Source organism: Lepisosteus platostomus, chromosome 5 (assembly GCF_059453375.1).
Source record: "Lepisosteus platostomus isolate fLepPlt1 chromosome 5, fLepPlt1.hap1, whole genome shotgun sequence".
Lineage (NCBI taxonomy): Eukaryota > Metazoa > Chordata > Actinopteri > Semionotiformes > Lepisosteidae > Lepisosteus > Lepisosteus platostomus.
Window position 1 is genome coordinate 58,663,609 of NC_142615.1, and position 17,871 is coordinate 58,681,479.

At 43.5% G+C, this 17,871-nt stretch overlaps 2 protein-coding genes across 2 annotated transcripts; both read right to left on the reverse strand.

The window, feature by feature from the left end:
* Positions 1-2,107: 2,107 nt before the first annotated feature.
* Positions 2,108-17,367, reverse strand: LOC148670310 (antigen WC1.1-like). The gene is made up of 16 exons (XM_088632958.1): positions 17,157-17,367; positions 16,386-16,560; positions 14,778-14,899; positions 13,482-13,796; positions 11,548-11,862; positions 10,628-10,939; positions 9,319-9,633; positions 8,217-8,519; positions 5,159-5,218; positions 4,406-4,720; positions 4,139-4,171; positions 3,911-3,949; positions 3,666-3,809; positions 3,350-3,448; positions 2,993-3,064; positions 2,108-2,337 (listed from the first exon to the last, which is right to left on the reverse strand). Exons 1-16 carry the CDS (start codon positions 17,365-17,367, stop codon positions 2,123-2,125), a joined length of 3,045 nt encoding a protein of 1,014 aa, XP_088489084.1. The 3' UTR covers positions 2,108-2,122.
* On the reverse strand, positions 10,521-17,469 carry LOC148670311 (scavenger receptor cysteine-rich type 1 protein M130-like). Its single transcript, XM_088632960.1, has 4 exons — positions 17,157-17,469; positions 16,246-16,560; positions 10,740-10,939; positions 10,521-10,532 (listed from the first exon to the last, which is right to left on the reverse strand). Exons 1-4 carry the CDS (start codon positions 17,467-17,469, stop codon positions 10,521-10,523), a joined length of 840 nt encoding a protein of 279 aa, XP_088489086.1.
* Positions 17,470-17,871: the final 402 nt, after the last annotated feature.

Here is a 17,871-nt window from a genome sequence, read left to right on the forward strand (position 1 = left end):
GGAAATATATAGCCCAAGGGAAAGAGAGGGACCGGAAGGACAGCAGGCAGGAAACTAGGGACAGGACAGAGAAGGAGCGCCCTCTGGCTGCAGAGGGCGTGACAGTACCCTCCCCCCCTTCATGGGCGGCTCCCGACGCCCATACAAATAAATAAGCTGCACAGCACTGGGGGGAGGAAAAACCTCATTTAACTGAGAAGAAACCTGCGGGAGTCCACGGCTGGGAGCTACCCCCTCCTCCGGGGTAAAAACCTTTATTGGGTGGAGGAAGGGGGGTCGAGTAGAGCTCCGGAGACTTAAAACAAAAAAGTACACAAGCACAAACACAACAGACAAAAACCTGGGAAAGACCAGGGAGACAAACCACAAAAAACAGATAGCAGGGGGGACCAAAACGGAGGGGAAACCAGGAAGAAAAAAAATCAAAACAAAAGGCAAAAAACAAGAAAAAACAACAAAAAACCCCGGGGAAAAATACCGCAGACTGGGCAATGGGCACATTCACATTCTAACGCTGATATAGGAGTGGACAACCTGAGGAAAGCCAGACCGTAGTCGCTCACAGACACAGATTCCCGGAGTGATATCCAGCGAAAAGAATGGAGGAACGGCAGAACTCACCAAGCTGATGCTGATATCGGAGTGGACAACCCGAGGAAAGCCAGACCGCAGTCCGCTCACAGACACGGATGCCCGGAGTGATATCCAGCAATCAGAATGGGAGAGCCAGCTCAACATTCAATCACTGATATCGGAGTGATCTACCCGAGGAAAGCCAGGTGCAGGACCCGCTCACAGGCACGGAAGATCGGAGTGATATCCAGCGATTAGAATAGAGGAACCGACTAATAATAAACAAAAAAAAATAGCCCAGAGCAAGAGAAAAAAAAAACTGCGGCAAGACAAAAAGCGCCGCTCGCGGGGTCAGAAGGTGGCTAAGTATTCTGTCACGGATGTCCGAAGGGACTAACCGTGGGGAGCAGGAGAGCGGAAAAAGACCCATATGCGTAGCAGCGAGACGGGAAAAAGGCCCGGGCTCGATAGTGCAAAGAGTTCAGGAATGCTGTATAGAAACCTATGCCCTCAGGGAGCGGACGTGGGGCGCCCTGGTGCTAGGCGGGTCTCAGGACATCCAAACATCAATGCTGAGCGAGGGCAGAGTGCAAGACCCGGAAATATATAGCCCAAGGGAAAGAGAGGGACCGGAAGGACAGCAGGCAGGAAACTAGGGACAGGACAGAGAAGGAGGTTTTTTTTTCATATGTTTGTCTGCTGAGTGGACACATTAAGAAATTTGACTATTCACACTCAAAGCCAAGGGGGTTAGCTTCAATTTTAGACCTGCTATGTTCTGCTGCAGAGATATAACAAATGTTTTAGGGGGAGGAAATTCCAGGCGGAAATTGTCTAAATATGTCAATGTTAATAAGTAGTTGGAGACCTGGGAACATGGTTATATAATAAATTTCACATAGCTCTATTTTGTTTAAATTAAAATGGTGAATGACAACAGAGTAGCCTGTATCAGAACAAAAAGCAATGGTGTGAATCATTGTTAAATATCTGAAGAAGAGCTGGACACTGGCAGCAGAACAACCCAGAGAATAATCCATACTCAGTGTGATGTTCTGTGCAGTGCACAGAGAGAGTAAAGAGAGTCAGACTCACTGGGATTGGTGCAGGAATTCTCTGTAGGATTGGACTGAAATAACCCACCTGACAAGGCATCTGGACTGTGAGGTATAGTTACAGCATCATCATAGTACTCTGGGGCCTCTTCTTTCACAGAAGACATCAGCTCTCCTAAAGCACACAGAGCACAACTTCACTGTCACACAGCAGAACACATCTCATCTAGAGCACAGGACTCCTGGAGCTCCTCAGAATACACTGATTAACTGAACATCACACTAGAACTAAAATTCCAGACTAAAAACGGGAGATCAGGGAACCTGATTTCTAATCCTATTCACTTCCATAATAAATATAAAACTACTCCTAGATTTTAACTTATTTGGGCGGGGTGAAGATGTGAAACCTATGAGATACTGAAGAGGAGCTGGACACTGGCAGCACAGTGACCCAGACTGATAGCGCAGAGCTGAGACCATAGAGAGTCAGTTTAATGTGACTCTTGCGGAGTAACTGAAAACCCAGTATTCAGAGGCTGAGATAAAAGGGAGAGTAGAGAGTCAGACTCACTGGGATTGGTGCAGGGTTTCTCTTTGGGACTGGACTGAAATAACCAACCTGACAAAGCGTCTGGTCTCTGAGGTACAGTTACAGCATCATCATAGTGCTCTGGGATCTCTTCTTTCAGAGACGTTATCGAGTCTCCTGAACCACACAGAGACACAGAGAATATACACTTCAGGACTCTGACTCACTTTACCACAGTGCTGCAATCACTTTTAACATTAATAACAAACTGATGTTCATATGAACTGCAAAGTAAGTAAAATATGTTTTCTATGTAGTTATAGTAAAGTGCAATTCTAAATGCTTTGTGAGATAAAAGTAAGGCAAAACTCCAGGGTGAGTCTTATAAACAGCAATCGCCAGAATCTTTAATAATTAGGTCAGGATGCTGGTGTTAATATCTCATCTGAAAGGCAGTGTCTATTGCCTTTAGTTTCCCAATCATCATAGTGGGACAACGATCCTGATTTCTGCTCCTGAGGGAAACAGTAACTGTTGCATCAACACTAGTTAGAGCTGCAGCCTAACTATTCTTTAAAGGTATCCTCTCCCTCTATTGATAAAGTCTAGTTTTGTTTTGTCTTAGCCTCTGTAATCTGTTAAGATCAGGCCAGCATTAGGCAACACTGAAGAGCAGAGTTAATAAGGTGTCAAACACCAGAGGTTATATTTGTAAGATTCAGGATTTTCTACACAAGTTCTCTAGATTTCAGCCTGGTTTGGGATGAGAGTGAGTACTGGACTGCAGATGCCCCACTCCCACACTGATCCCCCTGACTCCATCTCCCCTCACCTGGTACTGGGTCTCCCTCACTATCCTCCACATCATTGTATCCAGAGGGCAGCTCGTCAGAGAGGAATCTCCCTGTGAACATGAGGACAGATCAATAATACCTGCAGTCAGACAGCAGCCTCACTGTCCTCTACTGGCTGTTCCCACTGTGTGAGAAGCCAGAGTGTGAAAAGTAACACAGAGTTTGTTTTTAGATCAGGCACAGTGCTGTGCTGATTTTCTTTACTCATGTTGACATACCTCTTGAGAAAGAACTACTATCTGAAACCAGTGTGGTGAGATATTCTACAAGTGTAAGTCTTCAGATCCTCCTCAGAGGGTGAAGACCAATCACACCTGAACACTCTCTCCACTCACCTCTCCCGGAGATGTTGTAGGTTCCCTCTCTGGCCAGTTTGTACTCTATTAGCTCATAGACAGCATCATGATAGGGGGTGTGTGCTCCCTTAGATAGGGCTGTGTTAGGAAACAAACACTCAGGATTAACATGCAGTGAGGGGAATAGAAGGTATTCAGTTCAGTGCTAAACTTTGTCTTGGGCATCTGTGCACATAAATATTATAATTCTTCACATCTGCAAATTTCTGCAGATCTCGATCTTAGAGTAAAGTCCACATATCAGTTTCATGTGAGTGATAGTAGTGACCACCAGAGTCACTAGTTCCCTCCCTACCTTTCCTCAGCTTCCTGTTGTGGATCAGCTGCCACACTAACAGGGCCAACATCACAAAAAGCAGAGCCCCCAGTGGCAGGAGGACCGGGAGCGAGACGGAGAGGCCTCCCAGAAGCTGTGTCTGGGGTGTTGTCCTGGTGGTGCCTGAGGGAGAGGGACACAGATCAGAAAATGATCTTCTGTGTCTTAATCTTCAATCTCAGTAGTGATCTAATCTGGACAGAGATTAGAAACTGGGGATTTACCTGTTTTCACTGAAGAAGTGCTGGTGGAAGTAGGAAGAGCTATAATAGAAGATAAAATGTTTTTTGATGACAAGATTCACAACAATTCTTCTGTATTTCTTGACAAAAATTAAACAGAGAGGCCACAGTTCACAGAGAGAGCAGTACTTCTGAAAATCATGCAATCTGCCAGCAGCATCATTTAGACAAACCAAAATGTATTTTATTCCCTTCTGTTAACTGCATTACCTGTTCTCACTGGATGGCTTTGAGATTCCCAACCTAAAAAAAAAAGAAAAGGGATGGGTCGAGATTCAGAGAGTATGAAAGAGAGATGATGAGCCAAGACAAACACACACTGCACTAATATAGAGTATTTAATGGCCACAAGGGCTCATACTAATTGTTTTTCTAATAGGCAGAATTTGTATTTGCATCTTCATTATTATTTACATTTGTATTCCTGTACTGAGAGCAGCCCCAAATACCCTGGGGCCTCCAGCAGCTCCCACTCACCTGTACAGATGACCCCAGCGTCCTCCTTGTGCCGACAGTCGCTCTGTCCCAGGGGAGGGTGCCAGCAATCCCACAAGTGGAGCTCACTGCCCCTGCAGTTCACCTCATCCAGCCAGATGGTGCTGTTTCCTGGTCCGAATGATCCGTTTCCCACTGCGCTCACTGCGTCTCCACAGCCCAGCTGTCTGCAGACCACCTGGGCATCTTGCAGGTCCCAGGAGTCGTCACAGACTGTCCCCCAGGAGCTATTGTGATAAACCTCCACCCTCCCAGAGCAGGCACCTCCTCCTCCGACCAGCCTGAGGGGCCACTGGTCTAGTGAACAAAATAAAACTGATTAACAGACAGAGACACAAACCTCATCAGCCTGAGGGGCCAGTAGTCTAGAGATTGGTTTGACACATCTTATCCACATCAAAGCAAAATACATCTCGGCTACTGTCTGGTTTGTGCACAGACTATTTGTTATTTGTGAAACAAAATTGAAGAACACCTCCTCCTCCAACCAGCCTGAATGGCCAATAGTCTAGGGAACTAAATAAACCTGATTAACAGACACAGAGACACAAACTCCACCAGCCTGTGTTCCATTCTATGTTCCTCCTTCCTGGTTTGACACATTTAATAAACATCAAAACAAAATACAGCTAGCCTACTGTCTAATTCAGTGCACTGACTGTATTTGTTATTTGTGAAATAAAATTTAAGAATTGAATTATTTTATCAACATACAGACACATTTTGTAAACTCACTTGAACATGTTTCCTGGCCTGAGGCTGTGAAACAGGATTTAAAAGAATTCTTCTCTTCATCTAAAAGAAGGAAAACCCTGTTAATTTCAGATTAATAACTTTTATACTGGACATTCTGACATTAATGAGTATCATGTCAGAATATGTTAGCTGCAGGAATAAGTACTCGTGCAGTCATTACGTCTTCTTTTTTCTTTTGTATTAGATATTTATTTACTTTAATTTTTAATGTATGGATTGTGTATATAACAAATATTAATTGCAACTTGAAAATGCTGTGACTGCCAGCTGTAAAGCTACAAAATATGGAAACTGTGTGAAGGTCTGAATACATTTGTAAGACACTTGCATGCATACCACTTGGTAAACCACTGGATTTAATGTTTTACACACTGTGGGATTAGGGATTAGAAACACTAAACTCTGTTCAGGGGTCTGATAAAACTAACATTCATCACTTTTGACAAGTGACAGCTCACCTTATTTCCTATTTAGCAGATTGTTCAGTCTCAGAAGTGGGAAATATTCTAATCAGTGTAGGCATCCTCTCACGAGGCACCAATAAATGTAGGGGTTTTGTGTATTTACTGGGACAATTATTAATTGTAGCAGTAAGTCACAAAATGATTCTTTGATGGCTATTAGAATCAACCTTGCGGGATAACTCAAACAACGCACACGCACGGTTTACATACTATTACATGAGAATATATTTATTAATGCATAAAATGTGCATATAAATATAACAGATCTTATAGTGAGGGTTAGCAGAATACAAAAGGTATATTCAATCACGAAGAGTTACAAACCAAGAGGGACATACATTCAGTATATCATTCATTTAGACCGTTTAGTAAATGAACTTGGTTACAAATTCTACACTAGATACTCAAACAAGTACATAACTCTTAGGAATTAAATTGATATCAACTGGTTAGGATAACAATTGAATTATCGAGCTGTAATGCAGTGAAGTTGAATACTGATCCAATCTGTGTGGATTCAGATCTCCTGCAGACACAAAGAAGCAGTGTCAGGCTTTGTTGCTGTGTCCAATCGGTGCTCTCTGGCCCGGTGCCAGGCAGTGCTGGTTCGACATGAGAGAAGGATAATGTCACGGAGGTCCAAAGGGACTAACCGTGGGGAGCAGGAGAGCGGAAAAAGACCCATATGCGTAGCGGCGAAACGGGAAAAAGGCCCGGGCTCATTAGTGCAAAGTGTTCAGGAATGCCGTATAGAAACCTATGCCCTCAGGGAGCGGACGTGGGGCGCCCTGGTGCTAGGCGGGTCTCAGGACATCCGAACGTCAATGCTGAGCGAGGACAGAGTGCAAGACCCGGAAATATATAGCCCAAAGGAAAGAGAGGGACAGGAAGGACAGCAGACCGGAAACTAGGGACAGGACAGAGAAGGAGCGCCCTCTGGCTGCAGAGGGCGTGACAGATAAGGAGGGAGAGATTTCTGCTGCGGTGCACTGCTGATGCTCTCCGAAGACCGGCTAGTTAGTGTTGCCTGAACTAGCGAGTTTGTGCACAGAAGAAAAGTGACTGCAGGTCCAAGAAGGTCACACTCTTTAGACAGGAAGAAGACCGGTTCGTTCCTGATGTAGCCCTAGTTCTGAATACTGATTCAGCTGTCCACAGTTCCGACCGTAGTTCACTTGTTGATCAGGTGAGCTTTCGCAGTGGGTTCACGAGCCTTGCTGCTGGGCTAACCTTGGGTGGATCCTTTGGTTATGCGTTGGCAACCTCTGTTCTCGACTCTTAGAACAAAGGAAAGTCCTGCACTCGGACACACTGGCCGTTACGTGGTGGTCCGAGCCGAGTCTGAGAATTTCCAGGAGGAGCTGAGTCTGAGAATGTCCAGAAGGCTCGCTGAGGAAGCCCTGTGCTGCTTGTTTTACCTGGAGGAACTACAGTCGTTCATTGGATGAAAGTTTCATGGGCATCAGAGACCCACGTGGGGTTAACCTGCCCTACCAGGTCCTGATTAGCTGATGATGAGTAACAATGCACTCTGACCTTAGAGTTGTAAACAACTTTGGATGAGACTCCCTTGGAATCTCACAGACAGTAAGGTGCCAGAGATGACCATTTGTTAGGGTGGTTGATGTGTCTCAGCCTTTGGAGTTGTTCCTTATCAGGCAAGGGAGCAGCAAACTTAATTCCTGTATTTTTAATAAGCCTTGCTGCTACATCAGTAATGGGCAAGGCTAAACAGATATTGTGTGACTCAAGATAAACACCACAAATACAGAACATTATTTGCTAGGGATAAACAATATGAAATCACTTTTACACTTTTACAACTAGTGCTCTTTGGCAACCGCTACCTGTTGTGTACAGATCGAACATTACTTTCTCTTCAATTAAGACATTTAAAATTCCCTTGAAACTCAAAATATTTTATTTGTTTTTGTCTTTGATAATAATGATAATAATGACAAGCATGTTAGTCTCAAACATCATTTTTAATTGTAATAAGAGCCACTAGGTACAGTTTTTGTGAAACTAATCAATTGTTGATGTGTTTAGGTGTTTAGGTGCCAATGTTTCCCCCCCTGTTTTGTGCAGATTTATGTTAAATTAGCTTCTGGGCCATCCCATCATAATCCTAACCTTCACAATTTTACTGTCCACAACAGACTGCGGTCAAATACAGTGAAACACTGGGCTGTCTGTAATCTAGTCATGATCTCTTTCCCCTGTTTTTTCTGATAATAATGAAAAGCATGTTAGTCACAAACATCATTTTTAGATTGCAATAAAAGCTACTAGGAGCAGTGTTTATGAAACCAATCAATCATTGACGTGTTTAGATGTCAATGTTTTCCCCACCTGAAGACAGATTTATGTCAAATTAGCTTCTGGGCCATCCCACCATAATTCTGACCTTCAGTGTCTTACTGTCCAACACAGGGTGTGATCAAATACAGTGTAACACTGGGCTGTCTATTTCATTTATCAGTCATGATCTCCTTCCCCTTCACCCTCTTCTTCATATACACACACATCCAGCCCCTGACGACCCTCAGACAGGTGGAAGAGGGAGTTCTTACCTGAGCAGGTGATCAGAGCCACTTCTGAGTCTGTGCACTGGTTCTGATTCCAGGCAGAGGAGGGGCAGTGCCATAGCGTGGAGTCGTGAGGGCGACATTTAAATTCATCAAGCCAGTGAGGAGCGGAGTCCCGTCTGGGGGCTGAATCAACGACACGCCCACTCTTCCCACAGTTCAGCTCCTGACAGATCAGACTCACTGTGTCCTCACTCATGCTATTTGAGCACACGTTGCCCCAGGTGCCATTGTAGAACACCTCCAGCTGACCAGAACAGCCCTCGGCCAGTCTCAGCTCCTTGAACTCTGGGGACACACAAGTGGACAGACTGAGAGAACCCTGCTCTGAACTGACACAGACTTTCTAGATTAAAGACCTCAGATAGAAACAGTGTGTCTGCGAACTACTGTGACATTAGGATATCATAATCTTTTTTCCCAAAATCATATTAATGTAATGTAATGGAATGTTGTTTTTCAATAAAAAACAATGCAATGGTGATATTTGTTAAAATTAGTGCCAACATCAGTTTGTAAATTTTCTGTAAATTACAATCCAAATTGAGAATCTTTTGATTATGTTAAGACTTGCATCATCCAGGTGGATGCTGCACATTGGTGATGGTGGAGGGGAGTCCCCATTACCCGTAAAGCACTTTGAGTGAAGTGTCCAGAAAAAAGTTATATAAGTGCAAGCAATTATTATTATTATTATTATTATTATTATTATTATTATTATTATTATTAATTATTCTTAAGCACCCCATTACAAATACAATTACAATTACAATACTATTTCAAATTCAAGTTCAGGTTTATTGTCATTATACTTATATGCAGGTATATGGTATAACGGAATGCTGTTTAGCTAGCTCTCAGACAATACGGAGTACAAACAAAAAACAACAGTACAATTGTGTAATAAAAGAAAGACAGAGACAACAGGCTGTGTGCAAAAACAGCAACAGGCAATGTGCAAAACAACAACAATTTGTTTTCACATTACTGTCCCTGCTCTTGTCTAGAACTGGGGATACTGTACTTGCTCCTGGCACCAAACACGCTGTTGTATGAATACAGTCTTGGTGTGATTGGAGACCTGTACCTGAACACACCACTCCCACGTCCTCCTTGTGTCCACACTCATGCTGTCCCCACCCTGCTGAGGGACACTCCCACAGAGATGACTCGTTCCCCAGACAGCCCAACTCGTCCAGCCAGATGGGTCCAGTTCCCTGGCTGAAGGAGGCCGGCACTGGGGCACTGAGGGCCACCCCACACTGGAGCTGCCTGCACACCACCTGAGAGTCTGCCAGGTCCCAGGAGTCATCACAGACTGTCCCCCAGGATCCATTGTGATAAACCTCTAGCCTCCCAGCACAGTCGCTTCCTCCTCCAACTAGCCTGAGGGAGTGCTGGTCTAGGAGCAGAGAGTCAGAGGTCAGTGCAGTAGATCTAAGAGATCACTATGACCTCTAGTGGGAGATAATTTGCTGAACATCAGCTAAGGGACAGCAGATGCAGTGCAAGCAGCTTTTATGTCCTGCTGCCTGACTGTGCGTGTTAGAGAGGTTGAGTGGAACAGTGTTGAAAACCTCCACACACACCTGCTGCCTCACAAAGCCACAGTCTGAGATGAGTAACAGAGATGCCAACACACACTGAAAGCCCTGGAGATTCAGAACAAGGACCGGTTCATACCTGGTGTTACTGAGGAAGGAACAGAGGAAGATGGGATACCTATCAAACACACAGAGAGAGAAAGTGGAGTGTGAGCTGTGTGTGAGAGGAGCAATTTAACACCAGCAATGAAACTACAATAAAACAGAACTGACTAATGACAAAATGAGTCATCATTCTCACTTTACCATTTCCAAGGGAATCGTTGCTACTTTTCGAGTCTGTAAAAGAGAAGGAAGGAGCTCATTACTGTCCACAGGATTGATCTTTCACCAGTGGAGTGTCGTGTCAGTTGTGTGTGTGGCACAAAAATTACTTCTATTAACCTTGAGCTCCGGATTCTCACTTTCTCTTTTGTGCAGTACCCTGCTTACTTGTGCTCTGGGTTAATTAATGGATTATTACAGATATCAGGCAATTACATATAATATAATATAATATAATATAATATAATATAATATAATATAATATAATATAATATAATATAATATAATATAATATAATATAATTACAGTATACTGAGTTCCAGGACATTCTTTCATCGGTGATGTGAATAACAAAAAAAATTCTGTATTTTTAGTGAAAATACACTGAAATGCATTAACAAATAACATTTGGGCATCTCTATCATTTTACTGGCTGTATGTAACAGAGCAGTTATTTGGTCAGTCATGAAGACAGTGTGCTGCTGTGTGTAAACACATGATTTTTAAAAACTTGATTCTCACCAGAGCAGATGACTCCTGCGTCCTGTCCATGAGAGCACCCTGCTTTCCCCCATGAAGAGACAGCACAGCGTGAGAGACGGCTCTCATTGCCCCAGCACTCAAACACATCAGCCCTTACTGGTCCACTGCCCTGTCCAAACCAGGCCTGTCCTGGCGCTGCTACAGCCTCCCCACAGCCCAGCTGCTGGCAGAGAACACTGGCATCTCTCAGGTCCCAGTACAGGTCACACACTGTCCCCCAGTCCCTGAAGAGCCACTGTAACTCCACTCGGCCAGAGCAGGAGTCAGAGCCGTTCACCAGCCTGAACCCTGTGTATCCTGCAGACAGGACAAGGGGAGAGCAGACACAGTGTCACAACACAACAATATCCTGCAACATCTAGCATCCTCAACTCTGCCTTCAAGTATACAGTAAACCCTCAACATAACATCACTGATGAATGGAAGTCTAGAGCTCTTCACTGATTAAATCCACAGTACTGACTCAGACAGAGTTATACTAACACTGATGAATGAGGCTTATTCAGCTCTTTACTGATTAAACAGCTGTGTGAATTCAAGGGCAGAACAGAGCGGGTCCAAGTTATATTTGTTATTTCTGTTTTTCTTTTAGAGAACAAATCTAAACCATTTTACATATAATTACCATTACTCAGCCTTAATTTTACACTTCAAGAAAAAAAAAACTGGATGAGACACTCAGAGCCCCTGTATCAAAAGACACAGGGCTGCTGCTGCTGCTGTATTGACATTGAATCAGGGGAGGGGTTATAGAGCAAAGACTACTGGGAAGGACATGCTGCAGATTTATGTTGCAGTGAGCAGGTGACTGGCAGGAGTTGAGTGTTGTCTGTCTTTCCTAAACTTCTCTTATTTCACTTAGGAACTACATTAAAAATAAATGGAATCAATTATCCTGCTCTTACCAAAACATACCAGTCCCACGTTGTTCTCATGCGTGCAGTTCTGTGATTTTGTGGATGACTTTGGACAGTAGAAAATCTGAGATTCGTTGCCCTGGCACTGGAATTCCTCTGTCCAGACCTGTCTCCCCCCTTTCCCAAAATGAGCCCCCTTCAGCACCTGTGAGGGAATCCCACAGCCCAGCTGTCGACAGACAACTTCTGCGTCCTGCCAGTCAAAGTCAGAGTCACACACTGAGCCCCAGGTCTCTCCGTGCTGCACTTCCACTCTTCCAGAGCAGAGATTATTGCCTTCAACCAACCTGACCCCTCGATGAGCTGGAATATCAGAACAATAACAGAGATCACTGTCCCTGACCAGCTCGATGAGCTGGAATATCAGAACAATAACAGAGATCACTGTCACTAACCAGTGTGACACCTCAATGAGCAGGGATATCAGAACAAAGAAACAGATCACTGTCCTTGACCAGTCTGACCCCTTACATGCACTCTAGAAAAGACCAAGACTGTCACAGCCTGGTTCTGCTGGAGCAGGACTGTCTAACCTGGGCACTGACAGACACTCTGGACAAGACCAGGACTGTCACAGCCCAGCACTGATGGAGCAGGACTGACTGACCTGGGCACTGACAGACAATGTGGACATGACCTGGATTGTGTTTCTTCACATGAAAGCAGATCTCAGTGAAAGACACACTGTAATTTAATTCAGCACTACTCACACACACCAGGGTCTAGCAGTCAGCTACTGGCTATAGTTCATTGCAAGAAAATTCAGGAACATCAGATACCCATAGAGGCCTTTAAAGGCTCTTTAAGTGCCAATCTTTAAACTTTAATTCATCATCATGAGTATGGTTCAGTATAACCCAACCTATTTTCCAATATGACAGAGGAGGTAAGAGGTTAGACGTCCAATCTTCAATAGCAAAATCATTGAACAACTGGACTGAGCCAACAGAACTTGATCTTGTTCATTTATACTTATATACAATTCAGTATTGAGAGCTCATTGCACAAATCAATTCTGGGCTCATTTGTATCAGACTGACGGTTACTCAACCACCAAAAGTCTGCCCTTTGGCCAGCTGGTACAGCACCTGAACACAGAACACACTGTAGCACCAAGCTCTAGAACACTGAGTCCAAAATATCATGAAAACACATTAAAACACACCTTAAACTGGCCAGATCACTGACACTGAAACACCATTAAAACACACCTGATATTGACCAGATCCACTGACACCTGGAGAGAAGGCAATTCACCCCACAGCACACCAGAACCCCAGCATACTCTAGCCTCTCCAGTGTTTAAACAGTAAGGGCAGACAGATAACTAAATATAGACTCACTGACCACAGTCTGGCTGTTTAAACTGACCAACACCCAATGTCCAGGGAAGACAAGGTGAACTACATGCTCAGATAGTCTCAGACACTTCCAGTTATCCTGCTGTACAAACACATGAATGAGAAAAATGAGTTTTCCCAAACTGAAGAGTCATGTGCTGAATTTACACTTTATCCTTCATATAGTTATAGAATATAATTATCAGTAAATTATAATTTATGTATGACATATATTTATTGCTTATATTTATAAATACTATATGATTTGTGTTTTAAAGGATTTATTTGTATGTTTATTAAGAATATTCCTAGCTAATAGTAGACAGTAAGAGAGCAGGAGGAATAACTGTAGGGAAAAAGTTAGTGAGAGCTGGTTGATAATTTATATGGTTTGGATTTATAAATAAAGGCACACAGTGACAGTGTGGAGTGTTCTCAGTGAGCAGGTCTCAGCAGGACAGGAGCAGTGGGAATGGGATGATGGACAGATGGATCATGATGATGGACTCTAGATCAGTGAAGGAGTTTTAATTGTCCTCAGTGCTGGAGGCTGAAAAGATGAAAAGATTCTATGTCTCCTACCTGAACAGATCACTCCAGCATCAGAGTCATGGGAAGCACCATAGTGTTTCACTTCAGTTGTTCTGCAGTGCCTCAGCGCAGACTCCGAACCTCTGCAGGAGACCAAGCCTAGCAGGACTGATCCAGATCCTGGTCCGAAGTGAGATCTTCCTGGTGCTGAAATAGCAGATCCACAGCCTAGCTGTCTGCACACCACTGTAGCATCATCCAGATCCCAGATAATACTGCGAACTGCCCCCCACTCTCCTTTATAGTGAATCTCCACTGTCCCCTCACAGGGACTGGCACCATTAGCCAGCCTCACATCAGCACTGCCTGCGGAGAGAGAGAAAAGTATCATTACCATGTTTACAGGATATTTTGTATATTTATACTGCACATACTCAAAATGTGTCAGACATTGAAATTTACTTTAACCTGTTTGACTGCATTGCTAGTCCATCTTCCTGTGAACTAGAAACTGGGGACACACAGAAGGTGGAACACAGAAAATCTAATATCATTTCAGACTGTATGAGATAGTAGATAATCTACTAGCACAGTGACTATAAGAAGGGAGAGATTCTGGAGAGTTTAGCAGCACAGTGACTGTGTCACGTAACACCAGGCTAGGGGAGGTAGGACCCCGTGCGTGGCAATTCAGGTATCTGTGGTTCAGTGCCAAAATGAGGGACGAAGACATGGTCTTGGACAAAAGCTAGGAGGTCAAAAAGCCGGGAAGGTTCCGAGAGCAGAAGGTACAAAAACGGGAGGCGGAGTCGTAGTCGAGAACAAGTGAAGAGTTGAATTGCCGGGAGAGTAGAAATCATAAGACTAGGACTGGGAACGTACAAGTACGGAGCTCTACAAGTATGGAGCTCTTGTACTAAATATATTATTTTGTAGAATAGGTTTGTTGACTGGGTTTTGGAAAGAAAGAAGGGTCTTTATAGGAGATGTTTAGGGTTTGAGGTGACTTTTACCCTTTGTAATTCTTTTTAAAAAGAGGGCAATATGTCAGCTGAAGCCGGAGTGAGAACTGTGATTCTCACTGAAGAGAGTAACAGATGCCAAAGAAGTCAACCTGAGACAATCTCTCCAGGAAAGTTTTTACAGAAGGACCTGTGTGTTTTGGTAGAGAATGTGAATTGTTTAATTCTGCCCACATTTATTTTAACTTTTGTCTGTCTGCTCAGCCTGCTTTACTCAGAGCTCTTGGCTCCAGTATCCTTCTACCAGGTCAGTGCAACAGGTATCAAAATATATGTATTTAGTTAAACTAATAAAAAAAGATCAAATAGACCAAATGACTCCTACCTGAGCAAAGCAGGGACACTTCCTGTCCATCACTACAGTTGATTGTCTGTGGAGAACTGCAGTTCACCAGATGAGTCTCATCCCCAGAGCACTGAATACCTGTCAGACACACAGCACTGTCACTGTCCCATACAGAGAGGAGTTATAGGCTTGTACTACAGAGCACTGAATACCTGTCAGACAAACAACACTGTTACTGTCCCATACAGAGAGGAGTTATAGACTTGTACTACAGAGCACTGAATACCTGTCAGACACACAGCACTGTCGCCTGTACCATATACAGAGGGGAAATACATTTCCACTACAGATCCACAGCCCAGCTGTCTGCAGACCACAGAGGCCTCTCTGTAGCCCCAGGAGTGCTGGAGGAGTCTCCCCCAGGTGCTGTTGTAGTGAACCTCCACCCGGCCATCACAGTGACTCTCTCCTCCTGACAGCCGGACTCCACCGTTTAGAGCTGAGAGGAAGGAATCTAAAAAAAATGAAAATCAAGATTATTTTCAGTCACACATCAGTAAAACAAAATAAACTCATAGAGGTGTTATTAGGAATATTATTTTGTAAAATTAACTTGATACACCACAGCTTATTATGTCTACATAGTGTTTCAAAAATAGTCATAATGTTTATAAAAATATAAAAAGACAGGGTGTGAAATTCTAATATAACACTCTCTCTCTTCTAATACTATACTCTCTTCTAATACTGTAATTATTACGTATAAGAATATATAAATATTCACTGGCTGATGACAACTGTGCACATCTTTTCTTTTTGCCCTCCTTCACCTCAACTGCCTTCTTGCAGAAGCTCTTTAGATCATTCCTAATGAGTGAGGATGGTTATGACAGCACTGGGCAGGTGAGCTCAGCTCACTGGGACACTAAAAGGAGCACAACCTGTAGTGTGGACATCTGTGGCAGAGAGGTTGTGAATGAGGAATGTGAATGTGAACTGGCTTGTTTGTTCAGTTACACAGGGTGGGTGCAGCTGGAATTAGCAGCTGAGTAGTGTCCTATAGAACAGCATGAATGTGGGTAATGGAAGCTAAATAGAAAGCAGATGTGGATAGATAAAGTGGATGGATCTTGGGAACACAGTTGTTCTGGAGCTCTGTGGAGATGAGAGAGGATTATGGGAACAGAAGGCAGAGAGAGAGGTGATCATGGTTGTACTGTGGACTGTGGGAAAGACAGCTGGGTGAGAGGTGACAACAGATGTGCTGGAGCTCTTTGGAGGTTAGGCCAGTTTGAAAAGTGAGAAATATTTAGTGATTCTGGTAAGAAGATTGCTTTTACTGGCATTTTGAACAGTTGGTCTGATATGCCTGACTTGGAGACCAAGACCATGTAAATGGATTTGGTTGCTTCATGAGCAAGTGGCAGAAATTTGGATTAGACATCCTACTGATCTGTTATTTAAAGCTTTCTTAATTCTGAAAATGTGAATATGCATTGATTCTTACTAGAACAAATGACTCCAGCATCCTGCCCATGAGAGCAAGCAGCTCTGCCCCATGAAGAGACAGCGCACCAGGTGAGATGAGTCTCATTGCCCCAGCACTCAAACACATCAACCCCTCTTGATCCACTGCCTTGTCCAAACCAGGCCTGTCCTGGAACTGCTACAGCTTCCCCACAGCCCAGCTGCTGGCAGAGAACAGTGGCATCTCTCAGGTCCCAGTACTGGTCACACACTGTCCTGTATTCACCGCGGTACTGCAGCTCCACCCGGCCAGAACAGGAGTCAGGGCCGCCCATCAGCCTGTAGTCACTGTATTCTGCAGAGAGGACAAGTCAGGATCCGTAAGCATTAACATCACTAGACTTTATACAAAGGACAGGAGAGTCAGGAGCTATACAGTATGAAATGTTATTAAGGTTGATTTTACAGAAGGTAGATTGTACAACAAAAAACGTCTCATACATACGCATAATTATTGAATATTTAACTTCAAAACACAAGACCAATTATCTATCGCACTGTGAAAAATAAAAATGAATCATGAAAAGTGGAAATCACATGACCACAAGACCACTGCCTGCTGCAGCTCACTGACTGATCCAAAGAAATTAGTTTTTTGGTTCAATATGCAGTGCTCTGAAATGGAAAATACAAGCATATTAAACTTAGGCAGATATTTTTTTTAAAGTGATGAAACACTTTCTAAAAAGCAAGGACAAAAAAAATCAGGACTTTACACCATTTTTTCTTTAGATATTTAATTAAACTAGATGATGACACAGTAGAAACACAATGCTCTCAAAGATCAGTGGGAAAGCTATGAGGAAGAAAAGTAATTATCCCACACTGCTCAGAATGTGATATTGAAGAGTTTATACAGCTGGGAAACAGTATAGACAGCAGTGCTCTCACCTGTACAGACCAGGCCGATGTCACTGCTGTGAGTGCAGCTCTGGTTCTCCCTGGTTGAGGTGGGACAGTCTTGGATTCTGGTCTCATTTCCCCGACACTGGATCTCCTCTGTCCTGATCAGCCCCTGTCCCTCTCCGAAATGAGCCCCTCTCAGCAAGTCTGCTGGAAATCCGCAGTCTAGTTCACGACAGACGACCTCCGCATCCTTCATGTCAAAGTCAGCCTCACGGATTGTACTCCAGGATGTCCCTCGCAGAACCTCAACTCTGCCAGAGCAGAGACTCCTGCCTCCTATTAACCGCACCCCTGACATGTAACAAAACATTTGTACACATTTTAACAGTATTAGAGCACATTAACAGTGTGTATAATACAGTACGTCAAAGTAAAATAAAATCAGATAAATTATATTCTTTAGATTACCTGTATTAAATCATTATAATCCTCAATTTAAAAGATCTTAAAATCATCACTTGCATTTAATCTAAACGTTTCTGAGGTATTAATATGCTCGGTCACATTAGGAAAAAAAAGGAAAAATTAGAAACTCAGTTTTGAATTTAATATAAAGAGGGCAATAATACTGCAGGGTAGAGGTGCAGAAGGATGGTGAAAAAATCATACTGCACCGAGGCCTTAAAAGAGAATAAAGGAGGACTGACATCTAGAAAGTCAGCAGGAGCAGCTCCTGTAGTCTCAACAACAGTCAGAGAAA